Genomic DNA, 21,977 nt, shown 5'->3' with positions numbered 1-21,977 from the left:
AAAAGAAAGGAAAACAGGCATGAATCTTTAAGCACATGAATCCTAAGCCCTAACAATGTTTTTACAACAGTTTTTATGAAGATCTAGGTCATCATAGATCCGCTATATCTGTATTATTTTTAGAGCTTTAAATTCTACACTGAGATGCAGAAATGGATTATTATGCCATTACAAGGTTAGTTGACAACAGATGTGGGTTTCCCAGTGAGGTTTCGTGGTGTGACCAGATTTTGAAGTAGGCTCAATGATAGGTTTGTTAGAATTTAAGAACCCTCTTAGATGCGGAAACAAAAATCTCAAAAGTTGGATCCTGTTAAGATCATGTACTTATCCAGCTAGAAAGATAATTGACGAGTGTACGAGCCATAATACGATAAATAAAATATGAAATACACACGTCATAAGAACGCAAAGATTTACGTGGTTCACCCTAAGAGGCAAATTGAAATCTACTATAGCAATGAAAGTTACATTGTTGATTTTGGAATAGAGAGTTACCTCTCTAACTTTCGACAAAAGACAAATTGAAATCTACTATAGCAATGAAAGTTATATTACAGATTTTGGAATAAAGAGTTATCTCTCTAACTTTCGACAAAACCCAGTCAAATAAACCCTTTTAGACCCGTTCTCTTGATCGGCACGACCTGCCGATCTCTCATCTCTATTCCACTGATAAACCACTGTCTAAAAAGAAACCATCTCCATTCTATAGTTAAACCACTGTCCTGGAAGAGAACTTTAAAAGCAACCGAGATGTTCTCTCTCTAAAAGGGAAAACTACCTAAAAGATTTATGGGAACCACTTCTCTATAAGAAACCAGTCTCTTAATCTATAGGAGCCATATCGGGGTGTTTCTCTCCGTAAGAAGCTCTCCTCTCTCTGAAGGAGAGGCCTTGCCTCTCGTGCATAGGAGGTCCCTGCCTCTCCCTCTCTCTAGAGGAAGTCACCTTTTCTATATGGTGACTCAAATAGGGTACACAAATTCTTTTCACTTTCCTTATAGATATATATATATATATATATATATATATATATATATATATATATATAAAGATAGGAGTTTACACTAAATAGAAAACTTCCAATAGGTGTTACATATATCTCAAGAACCAAGATATATATACCAGAGTCTTAATCTTGTTGGATTTTTATTTCCTTTAGGACATTTATCAATATCAATCTCAATCTTATATAATATGATATTTCCTTATGTGCATGATTTTGGATAATCACAATATCCAACAATCTCCACCTTGATATCAAAATCACCTACTCATCATGACAACTTCTATTGTATAGCTTTATGAATTCTTCACCTTTTTTCAAATAAAGCCCTTCATCATTATTGCTGAAAAATAATATTTGCTATCATATTTTTCCATCTCAATTAAAACGCTCACATACTTTTATCATGTGCTTTTCTTCAACCGAATACACAAACGTTAGCCTTGTATTGAACCAGGCGCTCTGATACTACTTGTTAGAATTTAAAAACATCCTTAAATGCCGAAACAATAATCCTAAAAATTGGATCCTACCAAGATCGTGTACTTATCCAGCTAAAAAGATAATTGGTGAGAGAATGAGCCATAATATGAGAAATAAAACATAAAACACGCACGCCACAAAAACACAAAGATTGATGTGGTTCATCCCAATATGCTACATCCATGAGTACGACAAACTGGAATCTGCTGTAGCAATGAAATTAACATTACAGATTTTGGGACAGAGAGTTGCCTCTCTAACTCCTGACAAAACCCAGTTGAGCAAACCCTTTTAGACCCATTTTCCTGATCGGCACAACCCGCCGATCTCTCATCTCTATTCCACAATTAAACTACTATCTCTATTTCACAGCTAAACCATTGTCCAGGAAGAGACCATCTCCATTCCACAACTAAACCACTGTCCAGGAAAAAACCATCTCCAATTCACAGCTAAACCACTATCTAAGAAGAGATAATCTTCATTCTACAACTAAACCACTGTCCAAGAAAAGAACCTTGAGATCAACCGATGCTCTCTTTCTCTAAAAAGGAAAACCACCAAAATATTTATAAGAATCGCTTTACTATAAGAAACCAGCCTCTCAATCTATAGGAGGCACATCAGCCTTTCAATCTATAGGAGGCACATCGAGGTGTTTCTCTCCATAAGAAGCTCTCTTTTCTCTGAAGGGGAGGCCTTGCCTCTTATGCATAGGAGACCCCTGCCTCTCTCTCTAGAGAAAGTCACATTTATCATATGGTGACCCAAATAGGGCATACAAACTCTCTGCACTTTCATCCCATATATATAAGTTTAAGAGTCCACACCAAATTGAAAAATTCATATAGATGTTACAGATATCTCAATAACAAAGAGATATATCACAGAGTCCAAATTTTATTGGATTTCTATTTCCTTTAGAAAACTTATCAATATCAATGTCAAGCCTACATAATATGGGATTTTTTAGTGTGGGTGACTTATAATTACAATATCCAACAAGGTTGTCCAAGTAGCAGGACATTGACATTTTAAATCTCATTCATACTTTGAGCGGGTGGACATTCCTCTCTGAATTATAGTTAGCAAGTCTCCACTTAAAACACGCTTCTTTTTTTTGTTAAAAAAAAAATGAGAAATTATTGAAAATATACCTAAATTTTCGGTCAATTAGAAAAAAAAAAAAAAAATTATACTTTTCTAAACCTCAACCGCACTTTTTTTTTTTTTCTTCTCCTTATTTATTTATTTATTTAATTAAAATAGCCTTGACCTTTATGGTACTTAAAATGCCATAATGAACTTAAGTAGTAAACTTAAGAGGTGTCATGGTACTAAAAGTGCGTGGTGGCCGAGAGAGGTTTCATGGTATTTAAAAACCCTAACAGTCTATGTGGGATGCAGCCATGAGTTGAGGAGGAGAGGGATAGAGAGAGAAATCCAACAAAGATAGAGAGAGAAAGTGACTGGCGGACGACTCGGATCCCAGCCTCCTTGTCGATATAGAGGCACATACCAAAAATTAAGCTCTGTAAAGTAATCGTAATATCCCAAAGAGTAATTTCATACAACATAAAATCCCTTGATCTAATTTTAGAAACAACTCCGAAAATAGAGAGAGGGATTCGTAGATGCGATGGTAGAGAGAGAAAGAGAGCCGTAAATGGCGTGGGGTTAATGGCAGAGAGAGAGAGAGAGAGAGAGAGAGAGGGCGCAGATGGGTTGGAAGAGAGAGAGTTAAATGGGGGCGACAAATGCGAGAGATGATCCAGTGGACCCATCTACCGGGCAACAAATGGGTGCGCACGTTGAACTGCAATACTTCTCAAAGATCCATCCACTCGACTCGGTCGATTGTAACCTTTCCATTCGATTTCACTCTCTCTCTCTCTCTCTATGTTTGTTGGATTTCTAGCTCTTCTTCAACTTATGGGATACAAGGATTATTATACTTCTTTTTTTAAGTACCGTGAAACCTCTTTTATTCATCACGGCAGTTCAGTACCGTGCTACATCTAAAAGTTCACTATCGTACTTTTTCAAGTATGGTAAAGGTAAAAGCTATTTTAGAATGAACAATATGAAAAGTGAAGAAAAGAATGAGGTATTTTTTTAATTAACTCAAACTTAAAGTATATTTTTTATAATTTTTTAAATTTTTTTAACTTTTTTAAATCTATTAAAGACCCTAAGTTTTTCAAAAAATGTTTAAAAAATCGTGTTTTTTTAATGTAACAGATAAAAACCTGTATTTATCTTTTTAAAAAAACAAACTTCTTTCCTAACTTTATATTGAGGCAGCAAAAAATTCAGTGAGATTTGAATTTGCTTAAAATTTTTGGTGCTTTTTAAATAAATAAGAGAAGCTAGATTAGTTTCATATTTTTTATTTTTTATATTGGTGTATACAACGAAGCATTTGGAGGAACCACTATTTTGCATATTTGGGTCTTTGGTATTTAGACCCTGTTTCTATGCGGCCAAGTTTGCATATGTAGAAATGCGGGCCCTTTAATAAATCTACTTTTGAGATATATTTTAAGACTTAATTTTTCAGGACATTTAATATCTAATATGGAGATCATGACTATAAAAAAAAAAAAAATTAAAAACTAGAAATAATAATTCTAGTAAGAAAACATTTGGACCGTTAGTTTCTATTGGTTTTAGATAGAACACCTACTTGCCTCCATCTTTAAGATGGATGCTTACACTTTATGGAATGTATATGTAGAAATGTGGTCCAGCCCGCATGAAACAATTTTCCTTGGTATCTTGTTTTAGTTAACTGCAATCATATATTGAGGGTCACTTTTATTTATTTTCATTGAAAAATATTCCTATACATTGATTTACAATTATCATAATCCTATATTACGTCATCTTTACATACTCAATTTTTTTGCTATGTTTTTTTTAGCAAAATCCGAAATATTTACATTTCTATAACGTATCTTATTTTTTAGCAATCTATATTTTTTACCCCATTTTTTTTTGAATTTTTAAAATATAACTAATTTTTTTGGGAATGTTTCGATTTGCCCATATATTTTTATTCCCGAACTTTCTAACTATGCACTGAACCAATGTTAGAAAGTGCTACTCGAGCCGAGTAATCGGTCCTACCCTGAGCCGATTACTCGGTCCGAGTCCGAGTAACTAGGCCGATTAGTTTTGAGAACTGTAGCAATAAAAAAAAGATTACTAATTTATAAAATATAAAAAATTTAAAATAATTAGAAAATATATATTTAAAGTAAAAAAAAAGTTTATATAAGGTTGCATCTTGCAACACCTTATCTAGACCGTCCATTTCTAAGATTTTCATATATGTATAGATATACTTGATCTTAACTATTTTTAGAATTAAATTTTTTATAATTAGATATAAAAATAGATTTTCAGATAATCCCAATAGTTTTCTACACCAAAATTACATGCTATAATAAATTTTGGAGGTTTTAAGGTTGCAGAAACCACACCCTTAAAGTAATTTTAGGCAAATAACTTCAAAATGATATTAAAAAAGTAGTAACAAAATAGATTTTAAAAAAAAAATCAAATTATGACTAGCGTATTTTTGATACAATCCAAAAAAAATGAGAAAATGTAAAAATAAGTATATATGATCAAAACACTATCCAATCATTGTCAAAATGATAAAAAAAAACATAAAAAATATTCCCAATAAAAAAATTTTTAACAAAAATTATAATATCACACCAACTCAAGCGTGACAAAGACCCAAGCCGGAGTATCTGGGCGAACAAGTTTGTACTCGGCCAAGTAGAAAGAAAGTAGATTTTTCAATCCCTCAGCGAAACTAACAAATAAATGCATAAAAATGAGGTGAGTTGGTGAGTAAGGCTTGAAAGTTCAAAGTGGATCAGGCGGACTGCCACTGGCTAAAAGCCCCGTCTTTTGCGTTTCTCCTTCACTCTTTTTTTTTTTCCCTGATTTTTCCGAGTTTTTTTGTGCAAGTCTTTTTCTCTCATTTGAGTTGTTTATTGAAGTCAACCTTTTCGTGGAACTGTGGCTTTCCATTTCCCCTTCTTACATTAACGTAACACGGCACATGTGAGTGTAAGATCGCAGTACGTTTGAGTGCAGCAGAAAAGAGAAAGAAAGATAGCATTCACATTTTACAAGAGCAATGGAACCGTCCTCTCTCTCCTCCCCTAATCCACACCCTCTTCTCTCTCGTCCTCCTCTTCAAAACCCATCTCCTATTTCTCAACTCGACCGCTTCCTTACGCAGGACTCGCCTCGATGACCTCTTCTCGGTCACCTTCCTTCCCTTAAAAGACCTGAGATTCCAATACACAGCGATGGATGGCCACACCTGGTTCATGAGCTCCCTGAACGATACACATGTGGGGCACCGTTCCGAGTCTCTCCACTTCCCATCGAGGGATCCAACGGTCGGGTTCTCTGCATCAGGGGCCGCCACAGATCCGACGGTGGACAGAACTCCTACGCCCTCGCATGGCCCGGCTAACTTCCACGTGTCTCGGCTCTATTGCCCAGGTTCACGCACGTGTGCGACACGTACTACGACTGCGACAACCCGTGGCACGCACCGACGGAGCGTTCGTCGAATGGCACGTGCGAGGGGTATTTGTACGGCCGGTGAGATGGGTGGTGTAGCATCAGGGGGGTGGTTCGGGGCGTGGGTGGAGAAGGTTCTAGAGTCTTCTATGGGGGAGAGTGGATGGGATGGAGTATGGAGAGGGTGGTGCATGCGGTTGTGTATAGAAATGGGGTGGGGGCGATGGGGGGAGGAGGAGCGAGAGAGTATTGTTGGGTGAAGAGAGAGAAAGAGGAGAGGCTCCAAGAGCTTTTAGGGAGGGAGGAGAGAGAGGTGTTAGGGAAGGGTCGAAAGGGCGTAGCCCTTTAGGGTGGCCTCGTCCCACAGTCTCACCTTCTGTGAACAACAGGTATAGTAGTGAGAGAGAGAGAGAGATGTTTTTCCAAGTCGAAATTGTAGCTCTCATGTTTTTTCAAGTCCAAATTGTAGCTTTTATAATCGGCTTCTCCAAACTGCCAAAATCTAATTAAAATTTAATCAAAATTATTCTCCAAATCCAATTAAAACTTAGTCAAGATTAATCAAAATAAATTTACAAGTATTTCAGTTATTTTTTTATTTAAGTTATCTTTTAGTGTTTTTATTTAGTTATATTTAACAAAAAAAAAACCCACCCTCAAATTTCAGTGAAATATATTTAAAAAATATATATATATATATATTGAAATTGATTTTTGGCCATCGGATGTGGCATTGTGAAATCTCAACCTTTCCTCTGTATCCGTCCACGCACATAATGTGGATGGGATACTGTTCATTTTTCTCATTTGGAAACACATTCGAGGAGCATTCAAAGCATTGTAAATGGACGGTGGCGATTGGTCTAGATCATATATGCGTGAATCCATGTGAAATTGGGGGACTAGGCTAGAGGATGTTTCATGAGTATCTAATGCTTATGGTCTAAAGTTTGTATACCTTGACAAGTCTAGATAAGTCCCAATAAATATATATATATATATATATATATATATATATAAAGAAAAAACCATTTGTACATGCCTGCAGTTGCACAATGTTGTTCAAATACAAATGCACGATGAGACCATTTACTATTGATATAAGGTGGCCACAAGTAATCTTGACCATTGGATGTGGATTGGGTGGCTGTATTTATTGCATTGATCAAACTCAAACTCAAAGTTCAAAAGGAATTTGCTCAAATTTTACGACTCATCCAAGCTATCAGATTTCACATCGGGTATTTATAAGTAATTGTGATCTCTTTGTACTAAAGGTAAATGATCGTCTTATTGTATACTATACCATACTTTAAAAGGTGTGGTTTCTATAAGGTTGCAACATTAAACAATCCAATTAAGGCGCACCCCAAACTTTGTCATAAGATGTAATTTTGGTGTAAACAATTCTTAGGATTATCTAAAAATCTATTTGTACATATCAAATTTTAAACTAAAAAAATGGTTAAATCAAATAGATCTATTAAACATATAAGAATCTTGAAAATGGATGATACAGATAATGTGTTGCAAGATGCACTATTTTTTAGATTCAAAATCTTTTTTTTTTCTTTTTTCGTATTCATACATCTCGATGATCAATTAGATTGTTTTTCAACATTAAAACAACCTTTACTAATGGATTTTTGAGGTATATCTGTACTACTACATTTTAAGGTGCTGGGCCATTCAAAAAATTATTTCCACATGTACATATATACACGCACAGAGCCTTGCTCATGCAGGAGTAATTGCGGAGCGAAGGTGCCATGGTGAAAGCCGAGCACAGCTAAGGGCGGTCATGGTAGTAGCACCATCATGGCTGAACAGTTCTTGGGGCAACAAGGGTCGATGAGACGGGCACCCGTGCACCGGGGTGGGGTGCGGGAAGAGGCCACGCAATGCACGGGGTCGGTGCGGCCGGATGCATCTTGCGTTGTGAACATGGGTGAGAAAGCACTGATCAAGAGCGAAACTCACCATGGAAGCACGTCGTGATTGGGCACATCCCACCCACCCGTGCAGCATGATGGGGCTACAAGTCGGGCGGTCCAACTACGTATACATGCTCAAAACACTACAAATTCCCACACGGTGAAAGTGGCACAAAATGCACGAGCCATGTCACCACGGTACCTGCGTGCCACTTCCAGACGGTGAAAGTGGCTTAGGTACACATAATGCACGAAGCATGCCACCACGATATATGATGTTGCCGGCGTAGGTGCATCGCCACACCCGCCATTACCAGTGCATGTGGTGTCCAGAACATCCCTTATGCATCAAATTTTAGGTTTAGAAAGAGAAACTATATCGAAATTTAGAGAGAGAACTATCTCAAAATTTTTAGAGAAAAAAACTATATCAAATTTCAAATTTAAAAAAAAAAAAGTATTTTATAATTTTAGACGGTGAAACTATATCAAATTTTAGAAAGAAAAACTACCTAAAAAATTTTAGAGAAAAAACTATTTCAAAATTTTTAGAGAGATAAACTATATCAAATTTCAAGTTTTAAAAAGAGAAAGTATCTTAAAATTTTAGAGAGTGATACTATATCAAATTTTAGAAAGAGAAATTACCTAAAAAAAAATTAAGAGAGAGAAACTATCTCAAAAGTTTTAAAGAAACTATCTCTAAAAAATTTGAGTTTTAGAGAGGTAAAGTATTGTAATTTTAGTGAGAGAAACTATATCAAACTTTAGAGAGAGAAACTACTTGCATATTTTTAGCGATAGAAACTATTTCAAAAGTTTTGGAGTGAAATTGTCAACTATCTGAAATTTCAATTTTTTAGAGAGAAAAACTATCTCAATTTTTTTAAAGAGAAAAATTATTTTAAAATCTCAAGTTTGATATGTTCTCTCTCAATGTGCAATAGCAAACCAAGTTATACAAAAAAGTATCTAAACATGAGATTTGCGTAACCAGCGTGCCATTCAAAGCTATCCAAATAGTTTTAACATAATCCAGGTTTGAGATAACAAGGTTTTGATCCAAAACCTAAGTTTGTTAACCCATGGAGGCAAACGAGCCCTTAGTATACATCTGTTTGAGCCATTTTCCAATCAACATGTAGACTCTAAAGGCTATCAAGGAACACCGCAAGCCAATCCTTTAGTTTTGAATAATAACATCAGCACTTGCATGCAGGGCTGCCAATGGCCTGGGCCAGGATTCGGGCCTAAATCCTGGCCGGGCCACAAAAATTATCCTTCATCGAGCTTAGCAAAAATGGCCCAAAAACTTAAGCCAGGAGTTTTTGGCCTGGCCCTTTGAGATGCCTTTTCTTTAAATCTTCACTCTTCATACTTTTTTTGTTTGTAGTAAACCAAAAACAAAAGATTATATACAATGAGATCATTTACCTTTGATACAAGGTAGTGACAATTACTTACAACCATCTAATGTGAAATTTGATAGCTTGGATGTGTCACAGAGTTTGGGAAAATTTCTTTTGAAGTTTGACCTTTGTCATTGGAATAAATGTGAAGCCACCCACTTTTATATCTAATGGTCAAGATTAATTATGACCATCTTGTACGAAAGGTAAATAATCTCATTCAATACTTTTTTTAAAAATAAATAGATGCTAAAATATTTTTTAAACAATTTAAAACCAATTCTCGTTCTCTAAAGGGTGAGATTTGTATAAGGTTGTCTCCTTATGCTGTACAAGTAAGGTGCACCTATAAAATTTAGGTGGAGATGTTATTTAGGGGTCGAAAACTTTATAATGGCTTCAAAATATCTTGTTATCCTCGATTATAAAATTTAAAAATTTAAAATTTTTAAAATGGTATAAATCGAACTAAAAACATTTGAAAATCTTGAAAATAGATGGTCCAGATAACTTGTTACAAAATGCACTATTTTTTGGACTTGAAATTTTTTTTGTTTTACTTCATGTCCATTCATTTCAAAATCGTGATTTTGAAAATAGAGGGTCCAAACAACTTGTTACAAAATACATTATTTTTTTTACTTGAAATTTTTTTTTTACTTCATGTCCATTCATCTCAAGGTCGTGATGATTACTAAGAGGATTCTCCTAAGCCATAACACTCTCCAGTATAGGATTTTTTAGATGCACCTTACTTCAATAGTATAAAGATGCAACCTCTTATATACTTTTTCCTTATCTAAAAACCCATCTCTAACCCCATCTTTTTTTTTCTCTCAAAACCTATTCTCTCTAAAACTCAATCTCTTTCTCTTTCTAATAACCACTCTCTCTCTAAAACTCATTCTATCCTAAAACTCAATCTCTCTCTAAAAATCCATTTTCTCTAAAAATCCAATCTCTCTCTAAAAATCCATTTTCTCTATAAATCCAATCTCTCTAAAACCCATTCTTTCTCCCGATCTCTCTTTCATTATCTAAAAACCCATTCTTTCTAAAAACCCAATTTCTCATTCTCTCTAAACCAATATCTCTCTCTCTAACAGCCCATTCTCTCTCTAAACCAATCTCGCTCTCTAAAAACCTATTCTATCAAAAAACCCAATCTCTCTCTCTAAAACCCACTTTCTCTATACCCAATCTCTCTCTCTCTCTAAAAACTCATTCTCTCTACAAACTCAATCTTTCTTTCACACTCTAAAAATCCAATATCTTTTTCAAACTCAATCTCTCTTTCTCACTCTAAAAACCCAATCTCTTTCTCTCTCTAAAAACCCAATCTTTTTCTCTTAAAAAGCCCATTCTATCTCTAAAAAACCAATCTCTTTTTCTTCTCTCTAAAAACCCATTCTCTCTTTCTGTATCTAAAAAAAACCCATTCTCTTACTAAAAACCCAATTTCTCTCGCACTAAAAACCCAATCTCTTTTTCTCTCTAAAACCCTAAAAACCCAATCTCTCTTTCTCTCTAAACTCTCTAAGAACCCAAAAAAAGTTTCTAAAAAATATTTGCGCATATTTTTTTTGGATTACTACAAACAAGAAAAGCTTGATCGGCGAGATTAAAATAAATAAGAGGCTTCCTAATGCGTTTTGAGCCGTATTTTTTGGTCCAGGCCGAAACATTTTCAGACTTGGGCTGCCCCGGTGGCAGCCCTACTTGCGTGTTACTCTTGAATTCAAGATATATGAGTGCGAAAACATAAATCAGAATGGGGATAATTACAAGTCATTGAGCAAAAGTGGTTACACAAAATAAAAAATTATAATCGGTATACATCCGGCTATACAAAATAAACAATTATAATCGGTATATATCCTTACAAGTCTCGCAATGTCTCATAGTGTCTCGCCATGTGTCATCATCCTGGAAAATTTGGACAAGAGATAGAACACAAAGAAACATATAAATGCAAATAGAACAACATGGAAAACATGGTTTGAGCCTTGCTGAATAATACTCTTGTTCAATCTTCTCATGTTGTTCTTTACCCCCGCTTGAGCTTTCATCAATGTTGTTTGCTATGTTAAAAAATCACAGAACAGAAAATAAATGTAACTTTTATGCAGCATAAGCGGGAATGATAATTCAATAAAATATACATAGACAAACGTCCAAAAGATAAGTTGATAAATATCACATTTTATTTGGGAGCTATGCATGAGTTACTACGATTTCCAAATTGCTTAAGCAAAAAGATGGAAGTCTTCTCCTTCATCAGTTGAAACAATATCCTTTTGAAAGGTAAAAAAAAATATCATAGACTGGAACTCTCCCGCTTTGTGAGATGGTCCAATTCGATAAACAAGTTTCATAATATGCCTGGGACAAGTGTGTTCCCATTTATACAGCCAACAAATCAATTGGCTACCTTGGTCACTCCCACACAGTTCAATATCACGTAAGAAATCACTAGAAAAGGAAATAAATTTGATCACATTCCTAATCCAGGCTGTACAGCCTAGGCGGTCAAAAGATCAAGGGCTAGTGAAGGGTGTAATCTGCACACACTTGCATGATTTGGCTGAGGAAAAAGGTTTAGTGTGATTCCCCCAATTCATTAATAAGGTCATTGGCAAATTTTCAAGAACCAAGAACATGGACATTACAATCCAGGTTGCTTAAAGCCAAACAGAATAGCAATTGTTGATGTCTAAACTACCCAACTTATAGTATATAGCAACTGTCAGCATTAAGTAAGAGCTATTAATAATACTACTTTGAAAAACTTAGCAAAGTAACAACTCCAAAAATAATTCTTAAATTAACTCAATGGATTCATTGCCATTGAGACAACTCGTTTTACTTGATAAGTATGCCAGGTCTGGTCATGCTCACATTTCAAGGAATACACCCCTAGGCAGGCTCATTTTCCATTTTTACCATCCATCTTTTTGGTTAAAAATGCTTTTCCCTCTAATTTCTAAAAAAGAAAAACAAATCTAAACCAGATGGGGCAGGGAGTAAAAACAAAAAAAAAATTGGGACAAGGTACATAGGAATGGAACTTGAGGCGTAGTGCTATGAAAACCCAGCTGCTACCGCTTGATTGGCAACTCTTGCTTCTCAAACAAACCCCAATTGCAGACTCCACTCAGTTAACATATATATATATATATATATATATATATATATATATATATATATATATATATATATATATATATTGCAGACTGCACTTACAGTAATTCATGCAAAAAAATAAAAAATATTAGCAGACTCCATTCTTGTTGTAATGCATTATATTCCATGTACGCGGAAGTCTACTCATGTGTCAGAGAAATTTGGGTAGTGGCACACCATGTCTCAGGTGTAAATGCTGCACACAAAAACTAAAGGCATATGGTTGCTTCCATCATCTTGGTAGTGCTAGTCCGGTTTCTCGGATTACCGCATCCAAGATTCTTTATAGAATTTGATCTATCGTTCCTTGGGACATCCTACTCTTGATCGTCTTTGGTACTCATACTTCTAGCTATAGTGTTTGTTTGGTTGACTCTCTTCATCATAACTCTTATAAAGAAAAAATATCAGAAATTCGACCCTCTAGGATTCGTTTCAAACTTCAACGATGAGGTTGCAAATTAAGCTCAGCTAGCTCCAAGAGTCTCTTTTGCTCAAGGTACCACTCATGTTCTTGATCAAGGTAATATAACGTGTTGCCCATAGTTGTTATTGCGAACAGAAAAGACCCCTAAGATTTTAAGGTTACAATTTTCCTCAGCCTACCAAGCAAACCCCTTTGCCAAAGCTGAACTTAACGGCTACTTATGGTTCACTTTTCCTATTGGTATCAGCAGACATGGTTCCTAATTTCATTTAGAACACCAACCACCTTACCTAAAGGCCAGTCACAATGAACAAAAAACACCTGGACTTGAGGGCATCTAAAAGTCCTGCCTTGCACTAGTTCCTAGTTTTAGTTATGAACATAACTAAAGGGTGTTCTCAAAAGGGCACCACAGAATATTTAGCAATGCAAATAATACGCTTTAGGAGGACTCCTACAGTCGCAATAGCAATCTGCCAACAGTATCTCCCAAACTTAAAATAAGAGTTCCATATGATGCAGGTACAAGAAACCATGAAAGCTCATCCAGTACAGCATGAACAAGAAAATGACATACCCATTCCACAAAATTATGACAACAGAAACTGTAAAAATGAAAACCTGAAATATAGTATTTATTTTTTGCGACTAGAAATATTGCATTTGAGAGCTTGATCATACATTTCCCAAGCTAAATTTGAAGTTTTTGTCAAGCTTCATTCTTTGCTTTGGATGGAAAAACGAGTCTATGAAGCAGTATCGAATTGCACTAAAAATTTAGAATTGATGGGCCAATTTCTTTTTCTTGATAAAATTGCATTTTAACAATAAATACAAATTTCCTTTATAGCCACAAGTTCAAGCTTGTTTTAACTAAGGAATTTTTTTTTTTATTTTCTAATATGAAATATCCGAGTACCTATTAGGAGGTACGAGTTAGTTCAAGTGGCAGAACTTAAAATGGCAAAAGGTAGGCCCAAAAGGACATGGTTGGAAGTAGTTCAGAAAGATATGAGGGCTTATGGCCTCACTTAGGGTATGGCATTTAATAGAACAGAAAGGCGGACCAGGATTTGTGTAGCAGACCCCAATTAATTGAGTAAAGGCTATGATGGTGATGATGATGATGACGATGAGTACCTTAAAGAAAATATTTGATAATTAGCGCATGGGTCTCTTAAGATTTTACCCTTAATCGTATAATCCATCAATACAAATACCTTCACACCTTATGTGTTTTTAAATGCATGTCAAGTCAAGTAGCAATCCTTTGATATTTATAGAAAATGAAACTAGTTGAAAGCCCAAAATTAGTCTCAACATTACACTTGCAGAGAGCTCATACGCGCTCTTTTCCTTTTGATGGTCAGCCAAAGCCCCTAAAGTCTCTACCCAAATAAAGTTACAACTCCACTTCATAAAGTTTTTTCTAATAGGAAAGAGAATGAATATATAGTGGCCTCCTGGCAGGATTAACATATATTGAAAATAAGGATTAACATATAATGAAATACCCCTTAGTTTACTGCAACCAGAAGAAAATAAGGAAACAACAGACCTAACTCCACATAGCGCAACTGCGTTATAAATATAAGACAAATTACGTGGATGAAACTTTAAATAAACTTTACCAATTGGCTTATGAAATCATTCTGAAACTTTGCCTCCGTCTCTATTTCTTGAGCTACCTGCAAGAATTGAACAAAAAGGAGGAAGAACATTAAAAGAAAAATAAAAAAGAAATTATAAAAGGAATAGAGATATAAAAAATAATGACTATTCCTAACACTGTAACTGACAATAAGGACATCCGGTGCTCAAAGAGCAGGAGCAAAACACAATCCAGAAAACAAAGGGGAGTGATGCAACAACTTAAGTCATACAACCAACAGTTCACAGTTCAGCTACCGAAGAAAGCGTCCTAATGTGGACAAATCAACTCAAGCCCAACCCTTCCATCTATCTCTCAAGAGCGTGCCCACACAAGAATGAGGTGAACAAATGTTTCAATAAGAAAATGTAAGATTATAGGATTTCATGCCATAACTCTGCCTTAGCCAGCCCCAAGCTGGACCCAAGCCCAGGTAAAGGAGGAGGGTAGGGTTAGGCAAGGCAGCCAGCGCAAAACTCTACCAAATATTGTCATGAATCCTGAACCGATGTGCAGAATGGCAAATCAAGATTCATGTAGCCCGACCCCAAATAGTTGGAATAAGGCTTAGATGATGATGATGATGATGATAGGATTGCATGCCATAACTATTCCCGAGTAAATACTTCGAAAACACACTAACTGAACTCTTAGCATTTGCTTAACTGATCCCTGGTACAACATAGTTTATGGTAAATTTTGTACACCAAATGAAGAATAACAAGCATATAATAGTTTATTAATGGAAACTATTATATGCTAATAACTTATCCAATGATGAGAATAATAAGCATGAAATGATCAGATTTCATTTGTTTTTTTTTTTTTTCACACCTTTTAATAATGGAAAGACTAAAGATATTCTCGTTTTTTTTTTTTTAAAGAAAGTTGACTTAAGAGATTCTAGTAGTTTTATCAGAAGTGTCTGCTATCACTGGTTCCTCACGGAATCGCAAAAAATATCAGCCATAAATGATAATAAGAACCCATTGATAAGAACCAGTCAAGAGTGAAATTAAAAAAGAAATTAAAATGTGCAAAAAGAAAACAAACAGCCCACTTTGGGGGGAAAGTCCTCTTGTGTGCTTTTAAACACTACAATTTTCTTCTCTAGAATCTCTACCTGCTCCTCCCCCACAAAACACATTTTTATTCTCCCCGCTACAAATCAAATCTGAAATTTGAATTCCTGAAAACTATCAAACTATCTATCCTAAATTTAAAGTTTAAATCCTTGCTTATTTCACCTCTTTATCTCAACATTACACCCTCCTTGCAAACCAACATTGCCCTCAAGGTTGGAAATCTGGAAACATTCTTGAAGCTTGTATAAAACAGCTCTATTGTTGCGTCATACCATGCGTTGATCAAGGATCGCTTGTGGCTGAAGTTGTACTATAGCCACCTTTGAGACTACTGGAAATTCCTAATGCTTCTCAATATGCAGCCCCAGCTTCTTCTTGCGGCAAGATGCATGGAAAACAAGATAAGTTTTGGAGTCTGCAAGGTCTAACTTGTATGCTACCTGGCCCAAGGTTTCAAAAAACGCTAGGCGGCCCGCTTGGCGCCCAGGCGGGCACCTAGGCAGTTGTCCAGAACCTTAGGCAACCTGTTGTCCAAGTTATATAGATATGCAGTATATATACATATATTTATGTCAATTTTAGAATTTATTTCATTTGAAAATATTGTAACATTTTTTTATGTACAAAAATATGACATATCGCATGTTGGGAATAAATTTGTTCAAATTTCAAATGTCAAACCATACAAAATTTTAAAGTCTAATAGGATATGTATTAGTAATAGTCTCCAACTCGGTGTTTTAAAATGCGGCCGCATCATGCGGGATGCACTCGCATCCACATCACAAACTGGCACATATGCGCTTTTGACAGATGCGGCAGCATATGCGCCGCATCATGGCCACATCTGTTTTCTGCGAAAAAATTTATCGATTTTGCCCCTCATAGAGGGGCAAAATGGTATTTTTGAACTTCCAAAGTTTAGGGAAACTGTTTGGGGGGTTATTATACCCCCTAAACGAAGATTTCCAGCCACTTTTGTGGCATTTTTTGCATCAAATCCAGGGAAAAAAAAATTTGGCGAAAAATTTTTTTTCATCCAAATCTTCGATTTGGCGGTTGTTTGATACTTGGATGTTCATTTGATGCCTTTGATTGTTGATTTGGGGATGTTAAGGTGAATTTGTGATAAGAAATTCGGGGTTTTAGAGGCCGTGAAGAAATCGAGCACTACTTCACAGAGTCTGTAACTTTTTATTCCTTCTTGTACAATAATACTGTTATACTTATTTTTGGGGCAATGTCTTCTTCCCAATCTTCTAATAACAAGGATCCGGCTTGGAAATATGCTAAACTAAAAAATCCGAAAGATAAAAATTGTGTGATATACTTGCTCTATGGAAATACTTATATAGGTGGTATTTTTCGACAAAAAGAGCATTTAGCTGAAATTTCTGAAAATGTAAGAGCATGCCCACAAGCTACAGATGATAACAAAAAAAGATATTAGAGAGTATTTGGATAAATTGAAAAAAGATAAAGAGAAAAAAAAAGGAATTACTTGATGATATGCAATTATTTGATGATGATGATGATGATGATGATGACATGTCTGAAGTTGCTATGAAGCAAAGGGATACTCATACTCCAACCTCAAGAGAGAGGGTTATAAATATTGGTGGTAGTGCTGAGAGCAGAACACCTCTCTCTAAGGGGCTAATGGATTCTTTTTTCACCCCTAGCCCCAAAATTGTGATTCAGGAGAGAAAAAAAAAACAAAACAAACCACATTTGAAAATAAATATAAGAAAGAACAAAAGAAGTCGGTATGTAAGTGGATTGCACAGTGGATTTACATGGCTGACGTTCCTTTTAATACTATAACTCTGGATAGTTTTGCATATATGGTCCAGGTAATTGGGCAATATGGCCCAAGACTTATTCCTCCTTCACTACATTAGGTTAGGGAACCCTTATTGAAGGATGTTGTATTTGATGTGAATAAAATTTTGATTTCTCTAAGAGAAGGGTGGAAGAAATATGGGGCCACTATTATGTGAGATGGTTGGTCCAAAGGAAAATCAAGGGCATTCATTAATTTTTTGGTTAACTGCCCAACAGGTACTTTTTTTGTTAAGTCTATTGATGCATCAGACAAGTCACATGAGCGTATATACTTATGTGGCTTGATGGATGAGATTGTCGATTTTGCTGGGGAGCAAAATGTGGTACAAATTATCACTGACAATGGTGCCCACTATGCTGCAGCTGGGCATTTCTTGACTTTGAAAAGGAAGCATATGTTTTGGACTCATTGCACAGCTCACTGTGTTAATCTTATGCTTAAGGAAATGGGTACAACATCTTTATTTAGTGAAGTGATTTCAAGAGTTATGTTTGTTGTTGAATTTATTTACAATCAAACCATAATCTTAGGCATGATGAGGTCTTTTACAAAGAAGAGAGAATTAGTGAGACCGGATATCACTAGATTTGCCACGTCATTTCTCACTCTTCGAAGCCTAGCCAATTAAAAAAGTGCCTTGAGGTCCATGTTTGCTTTAGAGCAATGGATTCAAAGCAAATGGTCAAAGCATAAGGATGGAAGAAAGGCTAAAAAAAATATTATGAATACATCTTTTTGGAATCAAATAATTTTTGCATTGGAGGTGGCTCGCCGTTTAGTAAGAGAGCTTCGACTGGTTGATGGTGATGCGAAGCCCATCATGGGCTACATACATGAGGCAATGACTAGGGAAAGAATTGAAATAAAAGATGTTTTAAAGGATGATGAAAATAGAAAATATGCGCAAGGCTATACTTAAAATTATTGATAAGAGATGGAATACCCAGCTTCATAGGCACCTCCATTCAACTAGTTATTTTCTAAACCCATCTCTTCACTACAAGCACCCATCCATTGAGTCAGATCGTGTAATAAATGGTGGGTTCTTAGATGTGCTAGAGAGGTTAGTGCCAGACAAAGATATCCAGGATGAGATCCAGAGCCATGAATTGATTAAGTTCAAGTTAGCCTTGAGGAACTTTGGGAGAGATATTGTCACTCGAAATAGGGACACTACAGATCCAGATAAAGGCCAAAAGCCCAAAAATAATCTTACTTATCTCTTACTTTATGTATAGTTCTATTGTTTATTTTATACTCTTAATTTTTAACTATATTATAAATTATAAAATATTATACAGCTGCATGGTGAGCATTATATGGAAGCGAGACACCAAATCTACAATGTCTCGCTATTCGAGTGTTGAATCTCACATCTAGTTCATCTGGTTGTGAGCGCAATTGTGAATGCATTTGAGCATATAAGTCCTTTACTCCTTATTCCTTAATCCTTATTTCTTGAATTTCAATTTTCTAATCTAAAATCTAATTTATCTGATTTCACATTTCTACCATAGCTCCATACAAAAAAAAGAAATAGGTTGGAGCAGAAAAAGTTGAATGATTTGGCTTATATACGGTATAACGAGAGGCTTAAGGAGAGAGGTATGAAAATCGCACGAAGCTCAACCCTATTCAATTATATGAAGCTGATGGTGATTCCATAAGTGAGTGGACCATGGATCCAAGACAAGAGCGTGTGTTTAAGGGTGAGGATCTTACATGGCTTGATGTCGAGCTAGCAACAGGGGCTTATGAAGAAGATCGACCTAATACTAGAGCACAAAGGAGTAGAGGAGCTGATGGGTCTAGTCGCACTCGCACATTAGCTTCAGAGGTTGAGGAGGAGGAAGCTGACTCAGAGGAGACCGATGAAGAAGAATACATGGAGGCCGTCGATGATGATATTGATGATGCGCATGACGACTCTCAAGATGACTTGTCTGATTGATATTTGAAAAAAATGAAGTTCAGATTTCAAAATTGACTTCTAAAATGGATGATTGTATTAAGTTATTAACTATTAACTCTTCTTGAGCTTGACTTTTGGTTTGTATTTATAATATCACTATTTAGGCTTATGGTTGTTGATGGTTGTGCTTATAGTTGTGCTTATGTTGCAAATTTGTGCTTATGGCTGTTGATTGTTGAATGCTTTATGAAGCTGGTTTCACGTTTCTAGTTTCTATCAGGGGATAGTGTATACTTGGATACAAAATCTCCGACAACTAATAGTTTTGAAGTTAATCATTAAACTAAAATACCTACTATCGCATATATCACCTTCATATTTTCTCTTATGCAATAACTTATTTTTTAGATTTTTTAGAACTTTTTTACATTTATTGACCGCATCATCGCGATGCACCCGCATCCGGGCCACATCGAGCCGCATCGGCCCCCCACTGCATCAGGGCCGCATCACGCATTTTAAAACACTGCTCCAACTCTCACATATTTCATACTAAGTGAAAAGGTTTGGGAAGGTTTTTCAAACCACAAAAAATACTTTTGATTCTCAAAAAGCGATTGAGGGTTTATGGAAATTTTCTTTTAAGGGGGTGAAAATAACCCCCATAACCTATTTAAACCTCAAAATTACCCCATTTTCCTTTTCGGTATTTAAATAAATAAAAAAAAGCCACATCCCTGGGCACCTGCCTAGGCTCCCGCCTGGCCCACCTGGGCACCCACCCAGGTACATCCGCCCGTGTAGGGTATTTCTAGGCAAGCGCCTAGGTGCCGGGCAGACTTCATAAATCCTCGTAGAGGTACTGTTAAACATTCATAAGGTTGTAACTTCAAAAACACCAAATCTCCTTCTTTGAATTCACGTTCAGTCCTGTCCTTATCACTGTTTTGCCTCATACAAAACTAAGCTACTTGTAAGAATGTTTTTAAATAGTTCATAGCCCAAAAAATATACGAAGTCACCTAGCCCAAATTTAAAATTCAAATCCATGAAAATTAAGAAAAGAGGAAGAAACCAGAAAAATAAAAGTTTGAAACGGACCAAATTTATAGCACAATGCGAACAAAAATGATCTTAGACAAGCAAGACATGATAACCCCATTGCTCAATAATCCCAAAATGGAAATAAAAAACAGATAATAAAAAAATTATGAAAAAAATCCAATAACCAATATCAAGGTCTTTAGCTCCCTCAGTTATGCAAAACACATCAGAATTTCTTTTTTTCTTTGTTCAATGGATGAAATCATTTCAGGTTTTTTTTTGTTTTTAATGAACAAAACTATACAAGAATTCTCCTCAGTTACCTTCAAAAAAGAGTTTCGGAAACAGGGAACTCACATTTTTCAATTGCCTGATCTTCCAATGCAAGCCAGTTATCTTTTCATCTAAATCTGCATGCAAAGGATCGATCCTCACTTGAATCTCTTCTTGCGAAGAAGAACCCACTCTTGTTGAAACCCCTTCTCTGCATCAAATCATTGAAATCCAAATAAACTATCAAAAAAGCAAAAAGAAAAAGGGAACATGATCCTTATGAAGAAGAGGAGACCCTAAATCTCCCAAATCAAAGTGAAAATTTACCTTGATCTGATGGATCCACCACCATAGAAACCACGACGTTGTGGGCTATCCATGGAGCCTGAGAAAGAAAGAAAGAAGCGGAAAACCCTAACACAACACGAAAGAAGACGAGGAAACCTCAAACGTGTAAATTACTAGCCATAAACACGCAGTGAGAAGGCAAAATAAGAAGGCGAAGCATCTCTCTCTTTCGTGTATCTTGCGCCTGCACAAGGGTTTTTTTTCAAATATAAAATTTGCCCTTTCTGGGTAAAACTTGAGGGAAGATCGCACTTTCAGATTTACAAAAGGCAATAATAATGAATGTGTCTTGTGTCCCGAAGGTAACGGCATGACGAAGAGCGGAAATCAATCAATATAATTTTTTTTTGTCTATTATTTAAAATGTAGAATTACAGATACACCTCAAAAATTCATTAAAAAAAGTTGTTTTAATGTCGAAAAACCTTCTAATGGATCATCTCGACATCAAGATCTACAAATATAAAAAATAAAAAATAAGGATTTTTGAGTCCTAAAAATTGTACATCTTGTAACGCATTTTCTAGACGGTCTATTTTCAAGATTTTCATATATTTATAGATCTACTTGATTTTAACTATTTTTGACGTTTAAAATTTTATAATTAGATATAAGAATAGATTTTCAGATAATCCTAAAAAATTTTTACACCAAAATTACCTGTTATGATAAATTTTGAAAGTGCTACTTAAATTGATTGTCTAAGGTGCAACTTTATAAAAACCACACCCTTCTTTAATTTAATACTTTTTCATTTTTCTCAAAAAGGACTACGCTTGGAGGGTTTATGATGTAGGTTTCCGGCCAATGACCCGCTCCAAA

General features: G+C 35.6%; 1 protein-coding gene across 2 annotated transcripts; it reads right to left on the bottom strand.

Annotated features, from left to right (window-relative positions):
* Nucleotides 1-11,177: 11,177 nt before the first annotated feature.
* On the bottom strand, nt 11,178-21,977 carry LOC105420401 (bet1-like protein At4g14600). Of its 2 annotated transcripts, XR_016054622.1 has the most exons (5): nt 21,135-21,971; nt 20,892-21,018; nt 19,301-19,521; nt 14,628-14,684; nt 11,178-11,467 (listed from the first exon to the last, which is right to left on the bottom strand). XR_016054622.1 is itself a non-coding variant. In XM_011623871.3 (4 exons), exons 1-4 carry the CDS (start codon nt 21,185-21,187, stop codon nt 11,285-11,287), a joined length of 420 nt encoding a protein of 139 aa, XP_011622173.2. In that variant the 5' UTR covers nt 21,188-21,977; the 3' UTR covers nt 11,178-11,284. The 2 variants fall into 2 exon arrangements, 1 of the variants encoding a protein (XP_011622173.2); XM_011623871.3 differs by lacking the exon at nt 19,301-19,521 and having other exon boundaries at nt 21,135-21,977.

The sequence above is a fragment of the Amborella trichopoda genome, chromosome 4, assembly GCF_054954075.1.
Source record: "Amborella trichopoda isolate Santa Cruz 75 chromosome 4, AtrichopodaSantaCruz75HAP2 v2.0, whole genome shotgun sequence".
NCBI lineage: Eukaryota > Viridiplantae > Streptophyta > Magnoliopsida > Amborellales > Amborellaceae > Amborella > Amborella trichopoda.
Note: the sequence above shows the minus strand (reverse complement) of the source record. Positions and strands in the feature narration are given on the sequence as shown.

What these genes read in the sequence shown, in the direction of transcription:
- LOC105420401 (XM_011623871.3), bottom strand. Translation starts at nt 21,187, where the DNA reads ATGGATAGCCCACAACGTCGTGGTTTCTATGGTGGTGGATCCATCAGA. An exon ending in GGTGGATCCATCAGATCAAG is followed by an intron (nt 21,019 to 21,134) that starts GTAAATTTTCAC and finishes GATTTGATGCAG; the next exon opens with AGAAGGGGTTTCAACAAGAG. An exon ending in ATGATTTCATAAGCCAATTG is followed by an intron (nt 11,468 to 14,627) that starts GTAAAGTTTATT and finishes TTTTTAACATAG; the next exon opens with CAAACAACATTGATGAAAGC.